Genomic DNA, 23,591 nt, shown 5'->3' with positions numbered 1-23,591 from the left:
TAGAATATTACATGGAACCAAGAAGACAAGGATTGAAGAATAGAACAATATCGGACCTCTGAAAAGTATACAGTGTACTGTGCTTGATTGGCCAGCAAACTCGCCTGACCTGACCCCATAGAGAATCTATGGGGCATTGCCAAGAGAAGGATGAGAGACATGAGACCAAACAATGCAGAAGAGCTGAAGGCCGCTAATGAAGCATCCTGGTCTTCCATAATACCTCATCAGTGCCACAGGCTGATAGCACCCATGCCACGCCGCATTGAGGCAGTAATTGCTGCAAAAGGGGCCCAAACCAAGTACTGAATACATATGCATGCTTATACTTTTCAGAGGTCCGATATTGTTCTGTTCTTCAATCCTTGTCTTCTTGGTTCCATGTAATATTCTAATTTTCTGAGATTGTGGATTTGGGGTTTTCATGAGCTGTACGCCATGATCATCACAATTATAACAAATTAAGGCTTTACTTATCTCACTTTGCATGTAATGTGTCTGTCTCATATATCAGTTTCACCTTTTAATTTGCATTACTGAAATTAATGGACTTTTGCACGATATTCTAATTTTCCGAGTTTCACCTGTATAGTAATATCTTTAAGGAGCAATCAAAAACTCTGACTCCTACTGAAGTTTATAAGCTTAAAGGGGTGGGGGGGCAGGACTGATGAAGACTGAGCATGCTCAGTAGACTCCAACAGTCACAGAATGTTGACAACGTCTGTTGGAAAAACAGAAGCAGCAGAAAGACGAGGGAAAGAAATTGGCTTTGTCGCTTACAGCTTTAATAGATTATATTATCTTGGAGGTAAGTATTACATTTGGGGGATGGTCGATTTTATTACAATTCTGGTGCGTGTGCATGTACACATCAAGAATGAACTTGGGGCTGAGTCTCAGGTGTGAAACGAGACCACCCCAAAGTCAAGTCGTGTCTTCTAAAGTTCTACATCCTTGGGGAACTTCCTAGGTTTGCACAATGACATAAGTTTGTAATCTGAAAGAAAAATTCTAAAACCTCAGCAATGGCCCTATGAGTGTCAAGGTTTCAGAAACCTTTTGCCCTGAATTTGAGATAAGGTTGGGATGGAGCTATTGCTCAGCCTTTACTGGAGTGCCCCATAAAACCACCTTTGTCTTAAGTCAGAATAAGGACGGTGAAGGATGCTAGAAGGAGGACCTCTCCCAACTGCCGGACCTGTTAAATAAATGATGTAAGCAACAAACAGGCATTTATTTATTATTAAATTTGTATACTGCCTTTCATTAAGCTAATCTCTATGCAGTTTGTTTACAAGACAAAACAATATAAAATGATTAAAAACTGCACAACTGGGAGTTAGCATGGGTCAACTCCCAGGATAATTCTAGGGAGACAGTAAGGCTCAGATGCTTCCTAAGGCAGTATAAGACCAAAACCAATGGGGGGGGGGCATCTTTGAGTGTTGGGCACTCCATTCCTTCCCCACGGCTTTGCCTGAGTCACCCAAGAGAACACCTTGTTCTGTATGATCCCTATCCTACCACTTACTAAGATTATCTGGGGAGGTCTGCCCACAGTTACCACTGGCTCATCTGAAGATCCACCTTCTCTGTAGCTGCCCCTGAGCTTTTGGACGTGCTCCCTGTCAAGATACAGGATTGAACATCTTTGATGGCCCCAGAGGCAGCCTTAAAATGCATTTTTAAAAAAACAAAAACTTCTAGTGGTCCTTACTTGTTTTGAGGATCTAGTGATTTGTAAACCAACTTGAGATTTTATGATCTGGTGGTATAAAATGTAGCAAACATACAGAATTACTGATCACATGGCACATCTCTTAAAGTCCCAGACATAAATATGAGCTTCCAATTTCTTGGCTTTGTGGAGCTTGGGCCAAAATGAAATCGGCTTAATTCTGGTCTTAAACTTGTAGGTTTTTACAGCACTGAATCTCTTTGAAGCCAGGGAACATTCCAGTAACCATCCGACTACTGTTTTAAGTTGGAGCCCAACTTGATTCTCTCAGTATGTTTCTCTGAGAAGCAGCCATGGCAGCCGGGGGAACCCTCAGAGAGCTTTGTGATGAAACTACTTGTCCCATTTGCCTGGAATATTTCACAGATCCAGTGATCATAGACTGTGGGCACATTTTCTGCCAAGCTTGTATTACCCAGTGCTGGAGCAAATCAGACACAGACACTTGCTGCCCTCAGTGCAAAGAAACGGTTCAGGGAAAGAACTTCAAACCAAACCAACAACTGGCAAATGTTGTGGAACTCGTCAAGAAACTTCAGGAGGGGAAAAGAGCAGAAGAAAAGAGTGGGATGTGTGCGAGGCACCAGGAGCCCCTGAAACTCTTCTGCAAGGATGATGAAGCCCCCATCTGTGTGGTGTGTGACAAAGCCAAAGAGCACAAGGAACACTGGGTGATTCCTTTGGAGGAGGCTTCTGGAGAGTTTAAGGTAGGAAAGCACCACATTGGATGCACAGTTGTGGTTAGATAATGGAAAGCTCCCAACATTCCATTCCTCTTCCAATATTCTGTCCCACTTCAGAGCAGAACCTAGGATGGGTTTTCTGAAAATGTCTGCATTTTCTTCCTACTTGCTACAGTTATAACACCACCTTGCTCCTTTCTGCCACTCTTTTGATGCTATTTAATGTGCATTATCTACCTACATTATTTCAATAGACTTTACAACCACCCTGTAAGGGAGGCTTTGCAGTTGTCTCCTAAAAACATCATTTGTCCTGCTACTGATCACAGATGTACTGTACACAAAAAAGGAGCCCCTCTCCCCAAAGAGGAGTAAGTATGGTTCTGGAATCCTACTTGAGCAGAGGGATGCTCACAGTTATTTCCCTCCCCTTACAAACGTTAGAGAATTACTTTGCCCCAAATTCATTATGTGGTGTGTTTGCCTGCATACAGAGAAAAACGTGTTGCTTTGTGGTACAATAAGGGCTTGGAGGCAGAACACTTAGCAGTATCAAACCTATGTCAATGCGCTTCTATGGCCATACTGAAATTTAATTAATGGACACAACAAAGCCCCAAGGCCATTTATATGTATTTCTGTGACCATTCACATGGCAAGTCCTCTGTATTGTCTTATTCAGGGACTTGCAGGTTTCATGCAGAATCCCAACCAATATTTCACAATGCATTTCAACAAGCACTATGGCTGGAAATAGTGCACATACATGGGAAATGCTTGCTCCAAATCCCTCCTTGGCCACTAACTCACTAACGATCCAGTCCTTTGCATGCTTACCTGGGAGTAAACTTCCCTGAAAACAGTGGGGCTTGCTTCTCAGTAAACATCCCAAGGAAGATTTGATGCAAAGTCCCATTTTATCAGTCCTTGCTTCTTCCCTCTAACAGGGATTCCCAGACGTTGTTGACTACAACTCCCAGAATCCCCAGTCAAAGGCCACTGAAGCTGGGGATGCTGGGAGTTGTAGTAAACAACATCTGGGAATCCCTGTTAGAGGGAACCGTGCTTGCGTCCCAATGGCAATTCTTTGTCCTTAATCTTGGTATGTCCTACAATAAGATGGGTGGTGGAGCTTGCCTCAGGTGCAGCAGAGAGAGTGTGCAAAGCCCGGTTACACCTCCCACATAACTAGGCATCGCTTGCTGTGAGTTGATGCCTGTTGGAGTCCTTTAGGCAGGTTGGCTGAGCTCTCTCTTTCCTTTTGTAATGACATGGTCTGAGTTCCTTGCCTGCCCTGCCCAATCCTCCTGCTTCTGCCTTTGATAATCCACGAGTGGATTGACCAAGTTCAGAAAAAGGGTATAGATAACTGCCTTCCAAGTTCATATTGCAGATCCATTTTCAGTTCATTCCCATGGCAAGAAAGATGCAGCTTGTGCATTATGTTCTTCATATATTTTCCTGTTGATTATCATAGTTATTTTTTTTACTTAGTAACTACTGTTTTTTGTTTGTTAGAAGCTTGTTAATACATATTCCCAAAATATTACCCAGCCAAGACAGAGAAAACATAAAGGGAGACGTCGCAGAGGAAACCTCTGATTTTTCTAAACATTCCTTATCAAATTGCAGGCAGCTCTGCAATTACAAACTGACTCTCACTTTACCAAAGCAGACCCAGTTTTCTAAAAAGCTCCCTGACCCTGATCATTTAGATGGGACACATACTTACAGAGCAAAGGCCTTTTCTGTTTGTTCAGGAAAAAATCAAATCCCGGATGCAATCTCTGGAGAAAGAAAGACAGAAGTTGATGGAACAGACAGTGGTTGAAGATCAGAGAGGTCAGAAGTGTCTGGTAGGTTGTTCTTGTTGCTGATAAGATGGTGTGGCTGTGTGTCAACTGGTAAACTCCTTAGGCCCTTTAACAGTGAAGCAACAGACATCTCCAAAGTGATGTGGGTTTTCTGTGGGGGGTGAGGGGTGGATTCCTGTGTCCTAAATCAATTAGGATCTCAGTTAACAATTTGATTTGACATATATTTAGTAAACAAGTGTGCTATGCTAATTGTATGTGCAATGAGTATCTCATAACCTTTTGCAATATCTAAAAGTTCTTGAACATAAATATTTGATAAATAACTTTTCCTCATAATGAATGCCTATGAGGATTCATTGCACACCTTCATTTCTTCTGTTCATTTTGACTGTCACTGGACAGTGCCAACTGTCAACTGCCATGTGCCCACTACACCCCACACCCCTGCCACCTGCAAGGCAGCGGGGTACTCATTTTCATTTTTAGGAATACTGAAATGTTTAGATTCTTTGGTGTCTAGTAACTTTTCCTTATAATGAATCCCTATGAGGATTCATTATACGCCTTCGTTTCTTCTGTTCATTTTGACTATCATTGGACAGTGCCAGCTGTCAACTGCCATTGTCAACTAAACCCTCCCCCCTACACACACACACACTGGGGTACTCAGTTTATTTTTTAGGTATTTTGAAGTGTTTAGATTCTTTGTGTCTTCATTACACACCTTCATTTTTTCTGTTCATTTTGACCCCACTGCTTTTCAGGTGGGGATGGGGAATTAGTGGCATTCCATGTTCCAAATACCTCCCAACCCACAAGCCACTGGTACTCAGTTTATATTTTAGGAATTTTTGAAGGGTTTAGACTCTTTGGTGTGTAATGAATCCTCATAGGCATTCATTATGAGGAAAGGTTATTAGACACCAAAGAGACACTTGAACAACACTTGAAAAAAATATCCTAGAACATAAACTGAGTAGTACCCCACTGCTTTGCGGGTGGGAGTAGGATGTAGTTGGCACATGGCATTTGACAGTTGGCACTGTTGACAGTCAAAATGAATAGAAGAAATGAAAATGTGTAATGAATCCTCATAGGGATTAATTGAGGGACAGTTATTATACACCAAAGAATTCAAACACTTGAAAAATAGTGACCACACATTTTACCCCATAACTCCACTTCTACAAGGGCTAGAGCTTAGCTTTTTTTAAAAAATGAAAGCTGGGAATCTGGGGGAATTAATAGGAGGGATCTGAATCTTGAATACATTTGAATTGAATCAGGCATGATTCGATTTGTACCCAAATCTAGCCAATGGACCACAGGGGTGACTTGTTTTGTCTCCAGATCACCCAAATCAGCTAGATTAGGGTACAAATCAATTTGTACCCAAATCAATTTGCACATCCCTTATAAAGGGGGAAATACAATAAAGCTTGTGTAGTTACAGTAGGTTTAAATGTTGTTGCTACCTGTTCTTCAGCCAGCTAATGGCTCAGCAGGGAAATGCTTGACTATCGAGCAAGAGGCTGCCAGTTCAAATCCCCACTGGTCCACCGATATCAGGCAGCAGTGATATAGAAAGATGCTGAAAGGCATCATCTCATACTGCATGGGAGGAGACAATGGTAAACCCCTCCTGTTTTCTACCACAGGGCTCTGTGGTCTCCAGGAGCCAAAACCAACTTGACGGCACACTTTACCGTTACTTCTTCTTCAAAATTATTTGTATTGGAATACTTGTAAATCAGTAACATTTATTTAAATTGTATGGGGAGGAAATTAAGGCGCTGAAAACAGATATGTTCACTAAGGGACAATAATGGAGCTTTCCCCAAGAAAACATACAGTAGTAGAAAATTTTCAACAACATAACACTACATCTGATATCTGAGTTTTTGCCTTTAGTGAGTGTTGTTCTGTGGTGTCTATAGCATAGTTCAGGGGTTCCCAACCTGTGGTACTCCAGATGTTGCTGGACTATAACTCCCATCATCCCTAGCTACAATTTACCACAGGTTGGGAACCCCTGGTATAGTTCACAAATGCAAATTCAATACTTGATCTTTGCAGCATCAAGTGATAAATGAATTTCATTTATATTCAAGTTTTGTTTATTTTAATTTATTCAATTTATTTACTGTCCTTCCTAAAGTGGCTCAGGGAGGCTTACATTAAAATAAAAAACACATAATGAAACAATTAAACAACATTTTAAACCAGATTAAAATTAAAACTAAAACTAGATATCATTAAAAGCCAGGCTAAAATGATGGTTCTTTAAGGCTCTCCTTAAGGCTTCCAGGGAAGATAATCTCCTTATATCGATGGATAGCACATTGCACAACCTAGAGGCAACAACTGGGAAGGAACAATCCCAGGTTGCCACCGTTTGAACCCGAATGGCACCCGAAGACAGACCCCTACTGATTATCTTAATTAGTGGTGGGGATGTTGCGGAGAAAGACACTCTCTCAGGTAACCTAGACCTAAGCCATTCAAGGCTTTAAAGGTAATAAGCATTTTGTACTTTGTCCAGAAATATAAAGGCAGCCAGTGCAACTGTTTAAGAAAAGGCATTATGTGGTTTCTCCGGGATACCCTGAGAGCAATCTGGCTGTAGCATTTTGAACTAACTGAAGTTTCAGAACTACAATACGTACAAAGGCAGCCTTACATAGAACGCATTCATCCAGCCTGGAGGTTGTCAGACCAAAACAATAATGTTTCTAATACATACAGGAGAGAATCCAGAAAACATGAATAGCCAGGAATTATCTACATTTATAAAGGTGCCATATGATTTCCTTTCCCTGCTCTAGCTGATTTCCCTTGACTTTCACTGAAAGGATCTGTCCCTTCTCCCAGGCACAAGTGGAAGAGGAGAGGCAGAAGAGTATTTCTTCCTTTGGGCTAATGCAGAAGTTTCTGGAGGAGAAAAAGTGCTTCTGGCTGGCTCTGTTGGATGATCTGAAAAAGAAGATTGAGAAGAGACAGGAAGAAAATGTCACCAGACTCTCAGAGGAGATTTTTAGTCTCACTAACTTGATCACAGAGATGGAAAGGAAGAGCCAGCAGCCAGCAAGTGAATTTCTGCAGGTGAGCCTTAAGGCAAAGATCCCTCTCGGGATACTCAAGAGGTAGGGGTGACTCTCTATGAAGCCTATGATTAGAACTGAGAGAGACATGATCCTAGAACAATGACTGGTTCACCCAGACAAGGATGGGACAAACAAATGCTCTTAAAAACTAAGAAGTCTAGTGTATGTTCTGTCTGTGTAGCTGAGATGCACTTCTCTTGTTCTCTCTTTTAGGACATCAAAAGCACCTTAGCCAGGTATGTGGTTCTTTCACCTGCTCTGAAAAAGTTTTTAGGTCCCTTAAACACACACACACACTTACTTCAGAATAGGGTCACTGTTGGACACAATCAACTTTTTAAAACAGTTTTCTTCCAGGGAACAATTTATTGGTGGGGGGGAGGGTTGTTGTTGGTGTGTGTGTGTGTGTGTGTGTGTGTGTGTGTGTGTATAGAGCAGAGGGTGGAGAGAGAGAGAGAGAGAGAGAGAGAGAGAGAGAGAGAGAGAGAGCAACTGCACCTTAAACATCTGAATCTTTTAGATTCAGGGAAAGGGATAAAAACTCTTTACCCCAGCCATTTGGCTGCAATTGTGTCTGTGTCATTGGAGATAATGTGCTTTCTCTTGTGAAGTGTGTGGACATGGGTAATTATGTCATTGCACAACATGGGCTCGGCCATTGAACAGAGGCATCTTAATTTTGTCTGACCTTGACAAATTTTTCACCTGTTATTTGTTTTCTGTGTGTTCCTCTTATCTCACAAAGACTATAAAAGAAACATGTGGGAGGAATGGTGAGGAAAGCAGCTTGTGCGACTGAAGGACAGAGCCCTTCTGTCTCTTTGAGTCAGTTTCACAGAAATTAGTGTACAGAAAGGCTTTCTTTCTGTTCTAGCATAACCCTATCCAAGAGTTGAATGGCAGACTGAAGACTCCTCTTTGTGATTGGTCCTGTGCTTGCCTAGCCTGCTGTTTCAGGCTACTGCTTGACCCTGCTAAATGGGCAAAGAGGCATCTTTTTAACGTGGTGATTCTCTTTATTTAGCAGGGAGAGAGTAATTGGCCCTATCCACCCCCAGCACAGTACCTTCAGTGACTGTTGCTGGTGTCTATCATGTTTGGTTTTTCTAGATTGTGAGCCTTTTGGGTACAGGGGTCCATGTCATTTATTTATTATTTCTCTATGTAAACCACTTTGGAAACTTTTGTTGAAAAGCGGTATATAAATATTTGTTGTTGTTTATCTATTTTCCAGTATGTAATTGTCTTCCCTTCCAGGTGTAAGGGAGCACAAGGGAAACAACTGGTGGACTTTTCTCCAGAGCTGGAGGACACACTCAGAATTCACTTTGAGAAAAATATTGCTCTAGAAAAGGCTGTTGGAAAATGTGCAGGTAAGGGGTGGGGGGCAACTCAGGAAGCAGAGTGTATGTCGATTTTTAAAAATGTTCCATGTCTGGGCTGCTGGCAAGAGAAGCCTGTTCCTCCTTATTTAAAGAGCAACAATCCCTTGTTTAAAGCTCGCTGAGTCTGGAAAGCAAGATCTATTAAGTATGGTTAAAGGAGCTAGGTATATTTCACCTGGGGGAAGACAAGACTCAGGGGAGGTATGATTAGGGTTGCCAACATTCAACTGCCCAAATAAGGGACATGAGGAGCGGAGTATTTGGGAGTTATTCGGAGCCTGAGTGCAGTATGTGTTTTTACCACTTTCAACTTGCACTGAAAGTTACTCTAAGTTACAATGTAGATTGCTTCGCCTCTGCTTATTGATATAAACATGGTTAGCCAAACTGGGTGTGATGTAATTTTGTTTTCTAGAAAGAGAAACCTTGTTAAGTAGGCATGCATAGAATGTAAAGCCAAAGTCCTTAAACATTACAATACACAGCCTGGTAGGAGGCAGTGATTTACATCAACAAAAACAAGCTATCCTCTCTACTGCCTGATAGAGATCCCCTGGAGTTTTTGCAGACATTGCTCCCCCCGCCCCATCCACTCCTGATTGGAGTGTGCCAGTCCACATATTCACTGGATTTAACCCGAACTCCCTACGGGCTATCAGGGACCAGGACAGACAGGGCTTTGTTTCTCCCCGCATCCCCAAGGGAGGCTGCACATTCTGTCTTAGCCCAAGGTATGTCTGACTTAAAATAATCCTCTATTTCCAGCGGGATGTTTCTGCTAAACTCCAACAGTTGTCTTTGATGTGCAGTTGTCTATGAGGTGCCTAATCCCCCGGATTAAACTGTCTCGAATCTGCTGCGAAGTAGATTTGCTGCTCGGATACCCCACAGCATAAAGCTGTCTGTAAAACCTCCTGCTGATAAAACAAAACAAAACAAAGGCAACATTTCTCAGGGGATTACTTGTGAAACTCTCCCAGCTAGCCTCCTGCCTTAATCCAAGGCCAGAGGCTGAGCAGAATAATGTCTGCACATTTTGCTCCTTAACTCCACTTCTTCAAGGGTTAGAGCTTATCTTAGAAAAAAGAAAGTAAGCTGAAATCCAAGGGAATGCGGGTGGACTAAGCAATCTGGGTGACATGCTTAAAATCCTTGTACTACCCAGAAAATCTGGGAAGATGGTAACACTATGTTAATGTCCCCAGTATGGGACTGTTGGCAACCCAAGACCTGCAGCCCACCAGAACCACAGAGTACTCTGGTAGGGTGCGAGAACAGAAAGGAGTTGGAGCTCATTAATTGTTTCATAATTAGTAAAAATAACTGGTTTGATCTGAGCTATAGGTTCTTCCCATTAGCTGAAAATAAGGAGAGCCAGTGTGGTGTAGTGGTTAGAGTGCTGGACTAGGACCGGGGAGACCAGAGTTCAAATCCCCATTCAGCCATAAAACTAGCTGGGTGACTCTGGGCCAGTCACTTATCTCTCAGCCTAACCTACTTCACAGGGTTGTTGTGAAAGAGAAACTCAAGTATGTAGTACACCGCTCTGGGCTCCTTGGAGGAAGAGTGGGATATAAATGTTGTAATCATCATCATCATCATCATCTCATAAGGGATTATTAACAATTAACAATTAAACAATTCTGGGCTGAAATAAGGGACATCCCTGATAATAAGAGACTGTAGGCATGATAGCTGTCTTCAAATATGTGAAAGGCTGTAACATAGAAGGTAGGGATGTGCAAGAACCGTTTGTTGGATAGTTCAGCAGCAGATTACCTTTAAGGAGCTGGGAGGGTGTGCTTACTCCACCACTGTTTTGGCCGCTGGCGCTGCCTCCAAAATTGCTGCTGTGGGGTGGCAGCGTCCCTCATCGCCCTGGTCAGTAAACTGGAAGTGCCCAATGTAACTTACACACACACACACCGCCAGACCTCCGAACCAGTTCGGCGGCCATGGAAAAGAATCGCCAAACATCCTGCTCATCACAATAGATTCTGATTCTCTGTTGTTCCTGAGGGTAGGGTTAGAACCAAGGGACAAGAAACCAGATTCAGGCTAGACACTAAGAAGAATTTCCTAACTGTAAGAGCAGTTTGAGAGTGGAACAGTCTACCTTGCACAATGGTGGACACTAGAAGTTAGTAGGTTTTCTTTAGAGGTTTTCAAATAGAGGCTGGACAGCCATTTGTCAGATGCTGAAGTAGGTTTCTTGCACTGAGCAGCAGCCTATAAAGGTCCCACCCAACTCTTAACATTCAGTTATTTTTCTCCTTGAGATGTCTGAACTAGGGCTGGAATAAAATAACAAACCTCAGAGACCACACTTTCAAGCCAGTTGAGACAATAATGCTGTGAAAGAATTGAGCGCCCAGAGGCACAGATGGCTCAAGGTCTTACTTCCTCCCCCCCCCCTTTTTTTTTTTTACTGGGAGAGGAACATATGTTTGGAGGGAGAGAGAAGCACTGTTTAACAGTTGGGGGAGAGGAAACCCCCCAGAGGAAAAATAGTTTAGAGGGAGAAAGAAAACAGTTTGGGAAAAGGTGAAAAGACACAGGAAAATATGATTGCTTAGATTTCTGCATTTATATAGAAAATATGGCTACTCTCTAGGATCTCTGTCTGGAGCATGTTGGGAAGTGAAGTCCCACAAGTTATAGATGTCCAAGGGTTACAGTAGAGTTGGAGCAGGTGGGACACCTGCCCCCACTGAGACTCTAAATTGAATGAAACATTTTAGTTTCAGTCCTCCACTAGTCTGCAAGGAACCTACAAAGAGTTTTCGGAAACCATTCTAACAAAGAGAATGGGAGCAGATTTCCCAGCTGGAAATGCAGTTTCCAGGCTCAGAATCTCTGATCTGAAGGGTCTGTGGGCCAGCAACAGCCGTGTCAGATTGCTTTTATTACACGTGCTCTGTCTTGCTGGACTCCAGTAAATCCCACAAGATCTGGACACCCATAGGTAGAAATAAGTTCCTATCTTATAAGCAATCCTTAAGCATGATCTTCTGCAGTTAAGTTTCTGCTTCCCCCTCATGGCCTAGCAGCCCAGTTCCTGGCTCCCTAGACTCCCAGGCCCTGATCAAGTGCCCCCATTCCTCCTCTTCCCATCCTTGGCTTGGGTGCTGCTAAAGGCCCTCCGACCAGGCTGTTCTGGCTACAGGCCATCCTCCATCCCTAAGCAGAGCTGAGAGGAAAAGCAGCAGAACAGTCCGCCAGCCCCCCATCTGATCTCTACTTTAGAGCTCAGCACAGGTAGCAGGTAGGGAGGCCTAAGACTGGGAGGGGAGAGGAGTGGGGTGGAAGATGATTATTTTGTGAGTTTTGAAAGGCCTTTGCTTATCTATATTATTATTTCTCCTGGGTGTGCCTTCGAATGTGCGACCCAGTGCCCAGCTGATTGGCTGGGCAGCAGAGGCGCCTGATTGGCTGGTGCCTGGGCCCGTGCCCGCCCGGAGACTGGGGCAGAAGGTGGGGGAAGAGGTAGCCGGCCCTTAAGAGGCTGGCCGCAGAAGCTGGCAAGCGGTGGCAGCAGGCCCGGCAGGCCACGGAGGCGGCACTTGGCGCAGCGGGCCCGGCCGCAAAGGTGGCACTCGGCCCCGCGGCGGGCCAGGAGGCAGCTCTCAGCCAGGTGGCAGTGGGACCAGCCTCCCAGGCCAGGCACCTGTGGGAGGCTGGGGTGGGAGGGAACCGGGCGGCGGGACTTCCCTGTTCGCCGCCTGGGAGGAGTGGTGGCAGGGGGACCCTTTTTGGCCTCCCACCACCCAGTAAGGAGAGTAAAATGGGAAGGAGGGAAGGGGAAGGAGAGAGTGGGGGGAGGGCAAGAGGGCATGGGGGAGGGGGAAGGCAAGAGAGAGTGGAGGGAAGGTAAAAGTGGGGGGGGGCAAGAGAGAGTTGGGCAGGATAGAGGAGAAGAGGGAGTGGGGCAGGGGGGAAAGGGGAAGGGCAGGAGAGAGGAGCAGGGGGAGGGGGAAGGGCAGGAGAGAGGAGCAGGGGGAGGGGGAAGGGCAGGAGAGAGTGGGGCAGGGGGAGGGCAGGGGCAGGGGGAGAGGGGGAGGGCAGGAGAGACTGGGGCAGGAGGGTGAGAGAGGGGTGGGAGGGGGAGGGAGGGCAAGAGAGAGTGGGGTAGTTGGGAGGGGGCAAGAGAGTGGGGTGGGAGGGAGGGGAAGAGGGGCAAGAGTGTGGGGCAGAAGGGAGGAAGGAGGAGGGAGAGTGGGGCAGGAGGGAGAGGGGAACAGCCAGCCCCAGAGAGCGCACAGATGCTCTGTGCGGGTTGGCTAGTTTGTTAGTATTGTCAAAATTTTGCCCTGCCCATTGCTCTACTACAGGGTTTTTTAACCTTGGGCCCCCAGATGTTGTTGGACTACAACTTCCATTATCCCCAGACATGGCCTTTGTGGTTGAAGATGATAGGAGTTGTAGTTCAACCACATCTTGGGGCCCAAGGTTAAGAAACCCTGCTCTACTAACTTTAGAAGCCACCAGGCTTAATTTACACCCACCACCACCAAAAGGTATTGTGTGTGTGTGGGGGGGGGGTGATACATGAAATGAAACAATGAAATGTATAAGAGAGCCTGACTATATTTCTTATCCTCTTTCTCCACATAACAGCGTATCTGGAAGAAGCACTATACAAAGGTAAATATATTGTTATTGCTATTGTTAACCTCCCAGAGACGAAAGTTTGGGGTGGTGTACAAATTTGATAAATAAAATAAAATAAAATAAATAATAAATATCTGCAGGGAACCAATGGAGATGAGAAATCTTTGATATAAGGGCAAGGGAATGGAGGCTAAGTGGTAGCCCCTTATTCAAATATTTAATCAGGCCGCATTAGGCAAATGACTAATCTGCAGAACAGAAAGTAGGGCTGCCGTATTCTGCCTCGTGTCTAATTTGCGTATCATGTACATTGGCTTGCAAATAATTTGCATATGCAAATTAGCAGGGGCTGTTTCCTGTTGACTTGTATTTGCTCTGGATATCTACCAACAATAGTTGCGGAAGATATCTTTGCCTGACCCTTTTCCTTGACACGTTGACAGCAGGAATAGAACAAAAAAATGCACAGCTTCTTAATTTAGGCTGCAATTCTGTATAAAATTATTTGAGAGAAGATCTGATTGATACCAACAGTTTCTTCTAACTTCTAAGTAGGCATGAATTAAACGTAAAGCCAAGAAAGTCCTTAAACATTACAATACACAGTGGTAGGCAGTTAGTGATTCACATCAAACGCAAGCTATCCTCTCAACTGCCCGATAGAGATCCCCTGCTGATAACAAACAAAGGCAACATTTCTCAGTGGATTATTGTACTTGTGAAAATGATAGCCTCCTGTACTACCTCTCTTAATCCAAGTCCAGTGGTTGAGCAGTATAGTGACTACATGTTCTGCTCCATAACTCCGTTTCTACAAGCTTAGCTTTAAAAGGGAAAGAAAGAAAGAAAGAAAGAAAGAAAGAAAGAAAGAAAGAAAGAAAGAAAGAAAGAAAGAAAGAAAGAAAGAAAGCTGAAATCCAGGCCTATCTGGGTGGGCGAAGCAAACTGGGTTAGGTGCTTAAAATCCAGGTGATACCCAGATTTCTGGGGGGCATGGCAGCCCTAACAGAAAGTTTATCTATCTATCTATCTATCTAACATTTTTTATACCGGCCAAAAAAAACAGGTTGCTTACCTGTAACATAGGGGCCAGACAACAAACAAGGGGGAACTGTATCATGCTCTCTCTGTCAGTCGAGTCAAAGAATTTGGATGTGGTGTATCACTCACTCAGTAGTCCCAATGGTGTTGCATATAAGAGGGGAGGACAATGTGCAGGCGGACGGCCTGAGTCGGACATTGTTGCACAGCCAACACCACGAGTGGGAACTCAACATGGTCTACCTACCTGAAGGATATATTCAACAACTGGGGTTGGCCAGAAGTAGACTTCTTTATGACTGCTGCGAACGCAAAATGTCGGGCATACTGCTCGCGTGCAGGAATAGGCAGATGCTCACTAGGGGATGCTTTTCAACACAAATGGAAAGGGAGGCTATACTATCTGTTTCCACTGCAACCACTGATAACTCGAGTTGTATCCCAATTACTCAGGGATGCCACGAGGGGCATATTGATCATGCCGTGGTGGCGTGCTTGGCAGTTTGGGCCAGTGCGAGGAGCTAGCTAATCGATCCGTGAGGTCCCTGCGCAGGCACAGAACCCATTCCTTATGAATGCAATGGATGACACTCCAGATCTTACGTCTCTGGGCAGTTTACAACAAGATAAAAACAAAGGTAAAACATTAGTTAAAAACAAAAACAAGACATTTAAAACACAACAATTTTTTTAAAATTAAAAACAATATTCTAAAAACAACATTAAAACAATATCAGTTAAAAGCCTGGGTGAACAGATGTGTCTTTAAATACTTTTTAAAAATTGTCAGAGATGGGGAGGCTCTTATTTCACTAGGGAACGCATTCCAAAGCCTCAGAGCAGCAACGGAGAAGGCCTGTCCTCGAGCAGCTGCCAGATGAGCCGGTGGCAAATGCAGATGGACCTCTCCTGATGATCTTAATGGGAGGTGGGGTTCATGACGAAGAAGATGTTCTCTTAAATACCCAGGGCCCAAGCTGTTTAGGGCTTTATAGGTTATGACCAGCACTTTGTATTTTGCCCGGAAACATATCAGCAGCCAGTGTAATTCCTTCAATATGGGAGTAATATGGTGTCTCCTAGATGAACCAGAGACCAGCCTGGCTGCCGCATTCTGGAACAACTGTAGTTTCCAAACTACGTACAAAGGCAGCCCCACATAGAGCACATTGCAGTAATCCAGTCTGGACGCTACCAGCAGATGTACCACTGTTTTGAGATCATCTATCTCAAGAAACGGGTGCAGCTGGCGTATCAGCCAAAGCTGATAGACGGCACCTCTGGCCACCACCTCAACCTGGGACACCAGGGAGACACTCGGATCCAGAAGCACCCCCAAACTGCGTACCTGTTCCTTCTGGTGAAGTGTGACCCCATCCAGAACAGACAGATCAAAATCATCTCCAGAGTTTCAACCCCGCACAATGAGTACCTCCGTCTTATCTGGATTCAGTCTCAGTCTGTTATTCCTCATCCAGCCCATTACTGCCTCCAGGCAGGCATTTAGGGAGGTTATGTCCTCTCTCGAAGATGCTGACATGGAGAAATAGATTTGGGTTTCATCAGCATACTGATAGCACGCTGCACCAAATCTCCTGATGATCTCTCCCAGTGGTTTCATGTAGAGGTTAAAAAACATCGGAGACAATATGGAGCCCTGAGGGACACCATGTAAAAGTTGAAATTTTGAAGAAAAACAGACTCCAAGGGACACTATCTGGAACCTGCCCGAGAGGTAGGAATGGAACCACTGCAGAGCAGTGCCTCTCACCCCCAACCCCATCAAATGCTCCAGAAGGATACTATGGTTGATAGTATCGAAAGCCACCGAGAGGTCCAAAAGGACCAATAGAGTCACACTTCCTCTGTCAATTGCCAGTTGGAGATCATCCATCAGGCCAACCAAGGCAGTCTCCACCTCATAGCCAGTCCGGAAGTCAGTTTGAAATAGGTCTAGATAATCCTTTTCCTCCAAGACTGTCTGGAGCTGGGAGGCCACCACCCTCTCAGTTACCTTGCCCAGCCACGGAAGGTTGGAGACAGGCCTGTAGTTACTCAACCCTGAGGGATCCAAAGTAGGCTTCTTCAGAAGCGGTCTAATAACTGCCTCCTTAAGACAAGGAGGCATCCTACCTTCCCTCAGAGACACATTTATAATCTCTACCAGGCCTTCTACAACAAACCTCCTGCCAGATAAAATAAACCATGTCGGGCAAGGACCAAGAGAACATGTAGTGGGCCGCACCGTTCCAGTCAGCTTGTCCACATCCTCAGGAGTCACAAACTGGAACTGATCCAACCTAACCACATAAGAGGAGTCGCTGGATACTTCCACATCAGACACTGAAGTAATTGTGGACACTGGGCCCCCAGCCTCCCCCAACCAGGTCTCTGTAATACATACCAGGTCGGCACCTTCATCCAGAATCAAATCATGGATGGTTTCTGATTTGTTCCGGAGTGACCTGGCATTACAGAGGAGCAAGGTGAGGTTCCAAGGGTGGTCGGCACTGCAAGCCAAGGTCAAAGAGCTGGCAAGACAGCCGGAAGGAGAAACAGGTATTAGATTTCTATGTCCCCTTCCCCTGTAATAGCCCACTGACCTGCCAGCGTTACTTCTTCAGTTTCCCACCACCACCACCACCACCACCGGGATGGCCGCCCCATAGTCAGTGGACATGTCCCGTCTCCCCATCTCCAGGCAAGCCCAGACACATTCTAAAAGATCCTCACCCAGGACTAATTAAAATAGAAGCCCCATTATTAAATGCCCATCACATTAAAAATACCTCATTTTTATTTCTTGTTTCCCTTCCTTGGGTAACTTGGGTAACCCGAGAAGCAAGGATGGGTGAAAGAATCTGTGGGTGAGGGTAGCAACAGGTGACTGAAAGCTGGGGTGAAAAGGGCCTAAGAGCTGAGCAGGGAAGCTCCTATCAGAAGTCCTGCTGGAGTCACCAACATGCTAGGTGGATGTAGGCAAGCCCTCCCCTTTCTGAGCCTCACAGGTACACCCATACAAGATGGACATAACACCACCAGTTTACTCTATAGGTCAAATGTGAAGTTTGCTGACATAATCTATGGAAAATGCTTTGAAGATGTGGAAGTTCTATAATCATGTTTTATATGGGGAGGTGAACTAGTCTCACAGAGCAAACATGAATTTCCCCCTTGTTACGGATAATGAACTCCCCTGGACATAGTTGACACGTGAATGGGTTGGACCTGTGTTTTGATGTGCACAGTGTAAACACTGGGATCAGAAAAGTAACATAGGAAGTCTGGAGGGAAACCATGACATCCTAAATGTGAAGAGCCAGACAAGACTCATAGAATTCCCCAAAGAGCCCTGGGTCTCTGAAAGGCCTCTCTTTTCAGCCCTTCTGAGACAGGTCTCCCGTTGTTGTTTTCTGCTTCCTTGCTGTGTGCTGATCTTGCATTCTTTCTCTAAAGCAAGATTTTGCCCTGCATACTCCCCAGCCTAGGAAGTGGGCTTCTCATGTGTCCATATTTGTGATGACTATTGGCCAATAGAGAAAGTGTTGGATCTCATCAATCATCAGCACTTTCTGGATAATCTTATCTTTGATCCAGATTCTCAGATATTTTATTTTTGAAAGTTTTCATTTTTGCTTCCTATAAGACCCACCCCACCCCACCCACCCCCACTAAAACTTCTCAGGGCACAACCTCTCTGGCTCCCATGTTTCTATGTTTTATTGTTTGTTTATCATTCCTTGTTTACACAGTCAGACAGGTGTCATTGACTGGTTTGTTTTATCTAGACATCGGGTCCTTCCCAAGGACCTGGGATGCCAGAATTTTATTATCAATGTTGTTGCTGTTATTATAGATATCGTCGCAGAATATAGGCTGTTCCCAGTAAAGTTGCTTTTTGTAATTGGCTGGTGGTGATTTCTGTGGCCCCTATGGTGTTGAGGTGCTCTTCAAGGTGTTTTGGAATTACACCTAGGACACCAAACACTACTGGGATTATTTTGTTTCTTCTTCTGCCGCAGCCTTTCAATTTCAATTTGTAGATCTTTGTATTTTGTGATTTTTTTCTATTTCTTTTTCTTCTACAAGCCAGTCCAGAAGTCCGTTTGAAATAGGTCTAGATAATCCGTTTCCTCCAAGACGGTCTGGAGCTGGGAGGCCACCACCCTCTCAATTACCTTGCCCAGCCACGGAAGAGCATCTGTGCGCTCTTTGGGGCCGGCTACCTCTCTCTCTCCACCCGCCCCCCGTCTCCGGTGGGGCCGAGTGCGGCCACCGCCTCCAGCGGGCCCAGTCCCCCCGCCGCGGCCGTCGCCGCCAGTGGGCCCCAGTCACCCCGCCGCCGCCGCCAGTGGGCCCAGTCCCCCTGCCATGGCCGCCATCGGGCCCAGCCCCCCCCATGGCCACCGCCATCGGGCCCAGGGCCGCCGCCAGCGGGCCCAGTCCCCCCGCCGCCGCCGCCATCAGGCCCAGCCCCCCCCCCCCATGGCCACCGCCATCGGGCCCAGGGCCGCCGCCAGCGGGCCCAGTCGCCCCGCCACGGCCGCCATCGGGCCCAGTCCCCCTGCCGTGGCCACCGCCACCAGCGGGCCCAGGGCCGCCGCCAGCGGGCCCAGTCGCCACGCCGCAGCCACCATCGGGCCCAGTCGCCACGCCGCGGCCACCATCGGGCCCAGTCGCCCCGCCACCACCATCGGGCCCAGTCGCCCTGCCGTGGCCGCCGCCGCCAGCAGGCCCAGTCGCTGGATGCTTCTCTTTCCAAATTTGGTACATTCTTTTTAAATAACCTCTTCTAGTTGGACTAGACTTGTAATAGCAGGTCATTATTTCCTTGTTGGCATTTTTCGTATACTTTTTCCGGTTAAGCGATGTTTCTTCCAGTAACCTTGCAGTCTCCAGCCCCGGTTGCTCAGCTGAAGATCCTGAGTCCTGTTGCCCACTTGCCACCAGATGTCCAGGGACTATAGCACCTGGTGCGGTCCTTGTTGACCCGGGCGACGACCAATCCGGTATAGATTTATTAAAGTTACGTCTCACCATATTGTTGATGGGAGAGGCACTCTTTGTCTGGCTCCTCTGGTGAGACCTGTCCAGTATGGTTGGACCTCTGGCATAGCTCTCACCTTCATCAGAGCATGCAAGCCCCACAACCACGCCAAGGTAGTGCCTCACTGGGGTTTATTATTATTATTATTGGCTCTGTGTAAGGAGCTGGACTATATATAGCATTTCTCCTGTCCAGTTCTATGAATCTATGCTTAAATGTAATGTCTGCTTTATTGGGAAAGCTGAATTTTAAAAATCCCAATGACTGAGTCCTGTGCCTGCATCATTTGATGTTTTCTCTCAGCCCTTAACCAGCTTGTGCATGAGGGAGATTATCCCCCCTGTCCGTTGCTGGGCCTCCTGACCAAATTAAGAAGATAGCCGGGCACTTTCCAGATTGCACGCTATCACAGTGTCACAACAGGTCCCTTAAGTATGCTTCTGTATTGCCTGTGTTGTAAGGAAGGTGTTGTTCACATTTCCAATGCCTTCTTTCGGATTTTATCTTTGCATTATAGTGCTACAACGTTGCAAGTCCGTTAAAAAGAAAAAGAAAAAGAAAAAGCTGTATTTGCCCATTGTAGGAGGCTTGCCCCCTTACAAAGGATCTCTAATGTAGTCTGAATTTAGTGCCACAAAACATTGCAGTTTACACCACTTTTTGCGGTGTAAGGCTCGCAATCTGGAAAATGCCCTGGAGAAATAAGGTTTTGAGAATGATTCTGCTACTCTGGTCTATGATTGTAATAAAGATTGGATTGGATTGGAATGATTCTGCAACAGATTATGATAATTCTTACCTGGACAATATCCAGGTAAGGATGGCTATAGGCTACCTCCAGCCTGAAAGGCAGGATGCCTCTGAGTACCAGTTGCAGGGGAGTAACAGCAGGAGAGGGGGCATGCCCTCAACTCCTGCCTATAGGCTTCCAGTGGCATATGGTGGGCCACTGTATGAAACAGGATGCTGGACTAGATGGGCCTTGGGCCTGATCCAAAAGGGCTGTTCTTATGTAACATCTAGCCTCCTCCTTCTTTCTCTATGTCCTGCAGTGAATGTGACTCTGGATCCGGACACGGCACATCCTGAACTCATTCTGTCAGAGGATCTGAAGAGTGTGAAAAATGGAGGGGGGTATCGGCAACTACCTGGCAACCCTGAGAGATTTGATGTTAGGCCCTGTGTTCTGGGCCGTGAGAAATTTACTTCAGGAAGGCATCAGTGGGAGGTGGATGTAGAGGGGGAATCAGCCCAGTGGGCTGTGGGAGTCACACGAGAGTCAGTCAAGAGGAAGGGAGAGATCTCCCTAACTCCTAATGAAGGATTCTGGGTTGTGCAGAAGTCAGGCCATTATACGTATGGGCCATTCTTTGAAATCTTAGCTTTGACTTCCCCTAAACCAACCAAGTTGTCCTTGGTTAGTAAGCTCAGAAGGATCCGGGTATCGCTGGACTATGAAGAATCCCGTGTAGCATTTTCTAATGTAGATACAGGCAAACAAATCTTCACTTTCTCTTCTGCCTCTTTTTCTGGAGAAAGGATCCGTCCCTTTTTCTTGGTGTATTCAGGAGTCGGTCTGAAGTGCTGAATCTCAAGAAGATGAACACCCACCACCATCCTGACTATAGATGACTTTATAGTGTTACCTCTTTACCTGCCTGAGAGCACGACAGTGATAGTGAGACTTAATGGTCTCCAAGCAAGTGTTGTGGTTTCTTATTTTTGATCCATCTGCAAGGCAAGAGTTGGTGGTACACAGAAAATTTCAGATAAATCAATCTTGAATTGTTGCATTGACTTTCTCTACTTCGTTCACTCTTGCCCTACACATGGAGGAGTCTAAGATCTGCAACTGGGAACTGGAAGTGATGTGTCCAGTCTTATTTATATTTAAGATACTGAAATGCTTGGACACCATTAAGTCTCTCACTGTCTAGCACTCAGGTAGTTATAGAGGGAACACTATAACGTATACATATATGTACTATATACACTATGATGTGTATGTATATGTATCAAATCTCTCCTTGGGGCCAGGTGGCATTCTAGGTTCTTTCTCTTCTGTCTGAAATCAAAGCAGAAGCCCTTATGGGGTTCTATGCTAGGAGTTGAAGACTTGAGCAAAAAGCAGTGAGGAGAACAGGGCAATGGAGTTAGTCGAGCAAGGAAATGAGGCCATCCACTGTGGAGTAAATCTAATCTTTTGTCTTTCAGGTCAAATTTAATTGTGGGGGGGACTCATTTTAAGCTTGCTCCCTACATATATGTTACGTATGTGGGATTGTATTGCCTTGATGTTACGAGTGCCAGTTCTTAATTTCCTATTAAAGCCTGGTTTGGAAATTCTTCTGTCTGTTTTTCTTTTTCGTGTTCCAGGTATGTCTGTTGCAGATATAGAGGACACTTAAGTATTCTCTAAGAAGGGCTTAAGTACATGAACAGCTTTCCTGTTATTTGTCCTTTTGAAATACTTTTTTGGGGTTTTTTTTGTCTTTTTGTACACTTTTCTGGGAAGTAAAAGCCTAACACTGGGTGACTGGGCCAATCACTTCTCTCTCAGCCTAACCTACTTCACAGGGTTGTTGTGAGGAGAAACCTAAGTATGTAGTACACCTCTCTGGGCTCCTTGGAGGAAGAGCAAGATATAAAATGTAAATAACAACAACACAAACATTTGTGCTAATCTCAGAGACTCAGCACAGATCGTTTGATGTCTGCACTGGAAAATCCAACTGGTGCCTTTCTCGTTTAATCTCCCTTCCTAAATGGGTGGGAGGCAGTTCTCCCTTGCACATCTCATTGAAATAAATGGGAACTGAGAAAACGGGAGAGAACTGCCCTGCTCTTGTGCAGCTCACATTCACTTTTTTAGGTCCTGCACAGAAAAACATGGTGAATTCAGTCCTTCAGATCACAGGTTGGAATTTAGTTTCCAGGGGTAGCCAGAGTACCAGCTTAAGTGCTGGCCACACCCTGATGCAGAACTATCTTCTGAGAGAGATCAAGATACATACCAAAAGCTCTGTGTATTCTGGTCTGCAGTGCATCAGTTCTGTGAATGTTCATCACAAAAGACAAACTGTTATATCTCATTTAATACATTGCTTTAAAATAATAAATTGTCTAATGATGATTTTACTCTTCTCCAGGTATTTCAGCTGTTGTTCATCATAAAGGAATTATTCCCTCTGCAACTCCTTTCAGTTCTCAGTTCATCAGATCCTTTCAGCAGATCTCTTATACGGGACATGTATTTGTCTCCCCTACAAAAGGGACATGTATTTGTCTCCCCTACAAAAAGATCTAAATCAGGCCTGCACAACTCAAATGACCTGGCGGGCCGAAACCAACTGTGACTTGGTTCATGGGGGCCGAGGTCAATTCCTAGGATGCTGATTATTAGAGTAACGCTTAATATCAATCAATCAACCAATCAACTGAATTAAAGTGAAATGAATTAAAAATGAATTTAATCAATATTTAATTTTTGATGTTCTGGAAGGCCAAGATTGATTTAAATTAATATGAAATAAGTTGAATTAAAATTCATTCTAATAATATAAATATTATACAATCTGTACAAAATATATAATAAAATGCATTGTTCTTCCTTTCCACCTCTGCCAAATCATCACACAAAACATGGAACACTTTTAAGGGGGGAGGGAATGAGAACCTCTTCTCATAATTTTGGAAAAGAATGGAGAAGGGGAAAGAAAGATGGAAAGGATGCAGCAGGAGGCTTGGCTTGAGAGAGAGAGAGAGAGAGAGAGAATGGAGCAGTCTTGGAGAGAGCAAGAGAGAAGGGAGCAGTCTTGGTGGGTGTGTGAGAGAGTGAGCATGGAGCAGTCTTGGTGGGAGAGAGAGAGAGAGAGAATGGAGTAATGGTGGGTGAGAGAGGGAGAGAAAGAATGGAGCAGTCTTGGTGGGAGAGAGAGAGAGAATGGAGCAGTCTTGGTGGGAGGGAGGGAGAGAGAATGGAGCAGTCTTAGTGGGAGAGAGAGAGAGAGAATGGAGCAGTCATGGTGGGTGAGAGAGGGAGAGAGAGAATGGAGCAGTCTTGGTGGGTGAGAGAGGAAGAGAGAGAATGGAGCAGTCTTGGTGGGTGAGAGAGGAAGAGAGAGAATGGAGCAGTCTTGGTGGGAGGGAGAGAGAGAGAATG

The 23,591-nt window shown here is 45.2% G+C and overlaps 1 protein-coding gene across 1 annotated transcript; it reads left to right on the top strand.

Moving 5' to 3' along the window:
* The first annotated feature begins 693 nt into the window (after positions 1 to 693).
* Positions 694 to 21,772, top strand: LOC128345818 (zinc finger protein RFP-like). The gene is made up of 8 exons (XM_053298360.1): positions 694 to 811; positions 1,920 to 2,448; positions 4,185 to 4,280; positions 7,113 to 7,343; positions 7,559 to 7,581; positions 8,603 to 8,718; positions 13,348 to 13,374; positions 20,482 to 21,772. Exons 2-8 carry the CDS (start codon positions 2,035 to 2,037, stop codon positions 21,015 to 21,017), a joined length of 1,443 nt encoding a protein of 480 aa, XP_053154335.1. The 5' UTR covers positions 694 to 811; positions 1,920 to 2,034; the 3' UTR covers positions 21,018 to 21,772.
* The last annotated feature ends 1,819 nt before the right edge of the window (positions 21,773 to 23,591 follow it).

Source organism: Hemicordylus capensis, chromosome 2 (assembly GCF_027244095.1).
Source record: "Hemicordylus capensis ecotype Gifberg chromosome 2, rHemCap1.1.pri, whole genome shotgun sequence".
Taxonomy (NCBI): Eukaryota; Metazoa; Chordata; class Lepidosauria; order Squamata; family Cordylidae; genus Hemicordylus; species Hemicordylus capensis.
This window is presented reverse-complemented; position numbering and strand designations above follow the sequence as displayed.

Bases quoted from the DNA above. Each gene is read 5' to 3' on its own strand.
- LOC128345818 (XM_053298360.1), top strand. From the start codon at position 2,035: ATGGCAGCCGGGGGAACCCTCAGAGAGCTTTGTGATGAAACTACTTGT. The intron at 2,449-4,184 runs GTAGGAAAGCAC...CTGTTTGTTCAG, and splicing joins AGGCTTCTGGAGAGTTTAAG to GAAAAAATCAAATCCCGGAT. The intron at 7,582-8,602 runs GTATGTGGTTCT...CTTCCCTTCCAG, and splicing joins ATCAAAAGCACCTTAGCCAG to GTGTAAGGGAGCACAAGGGA.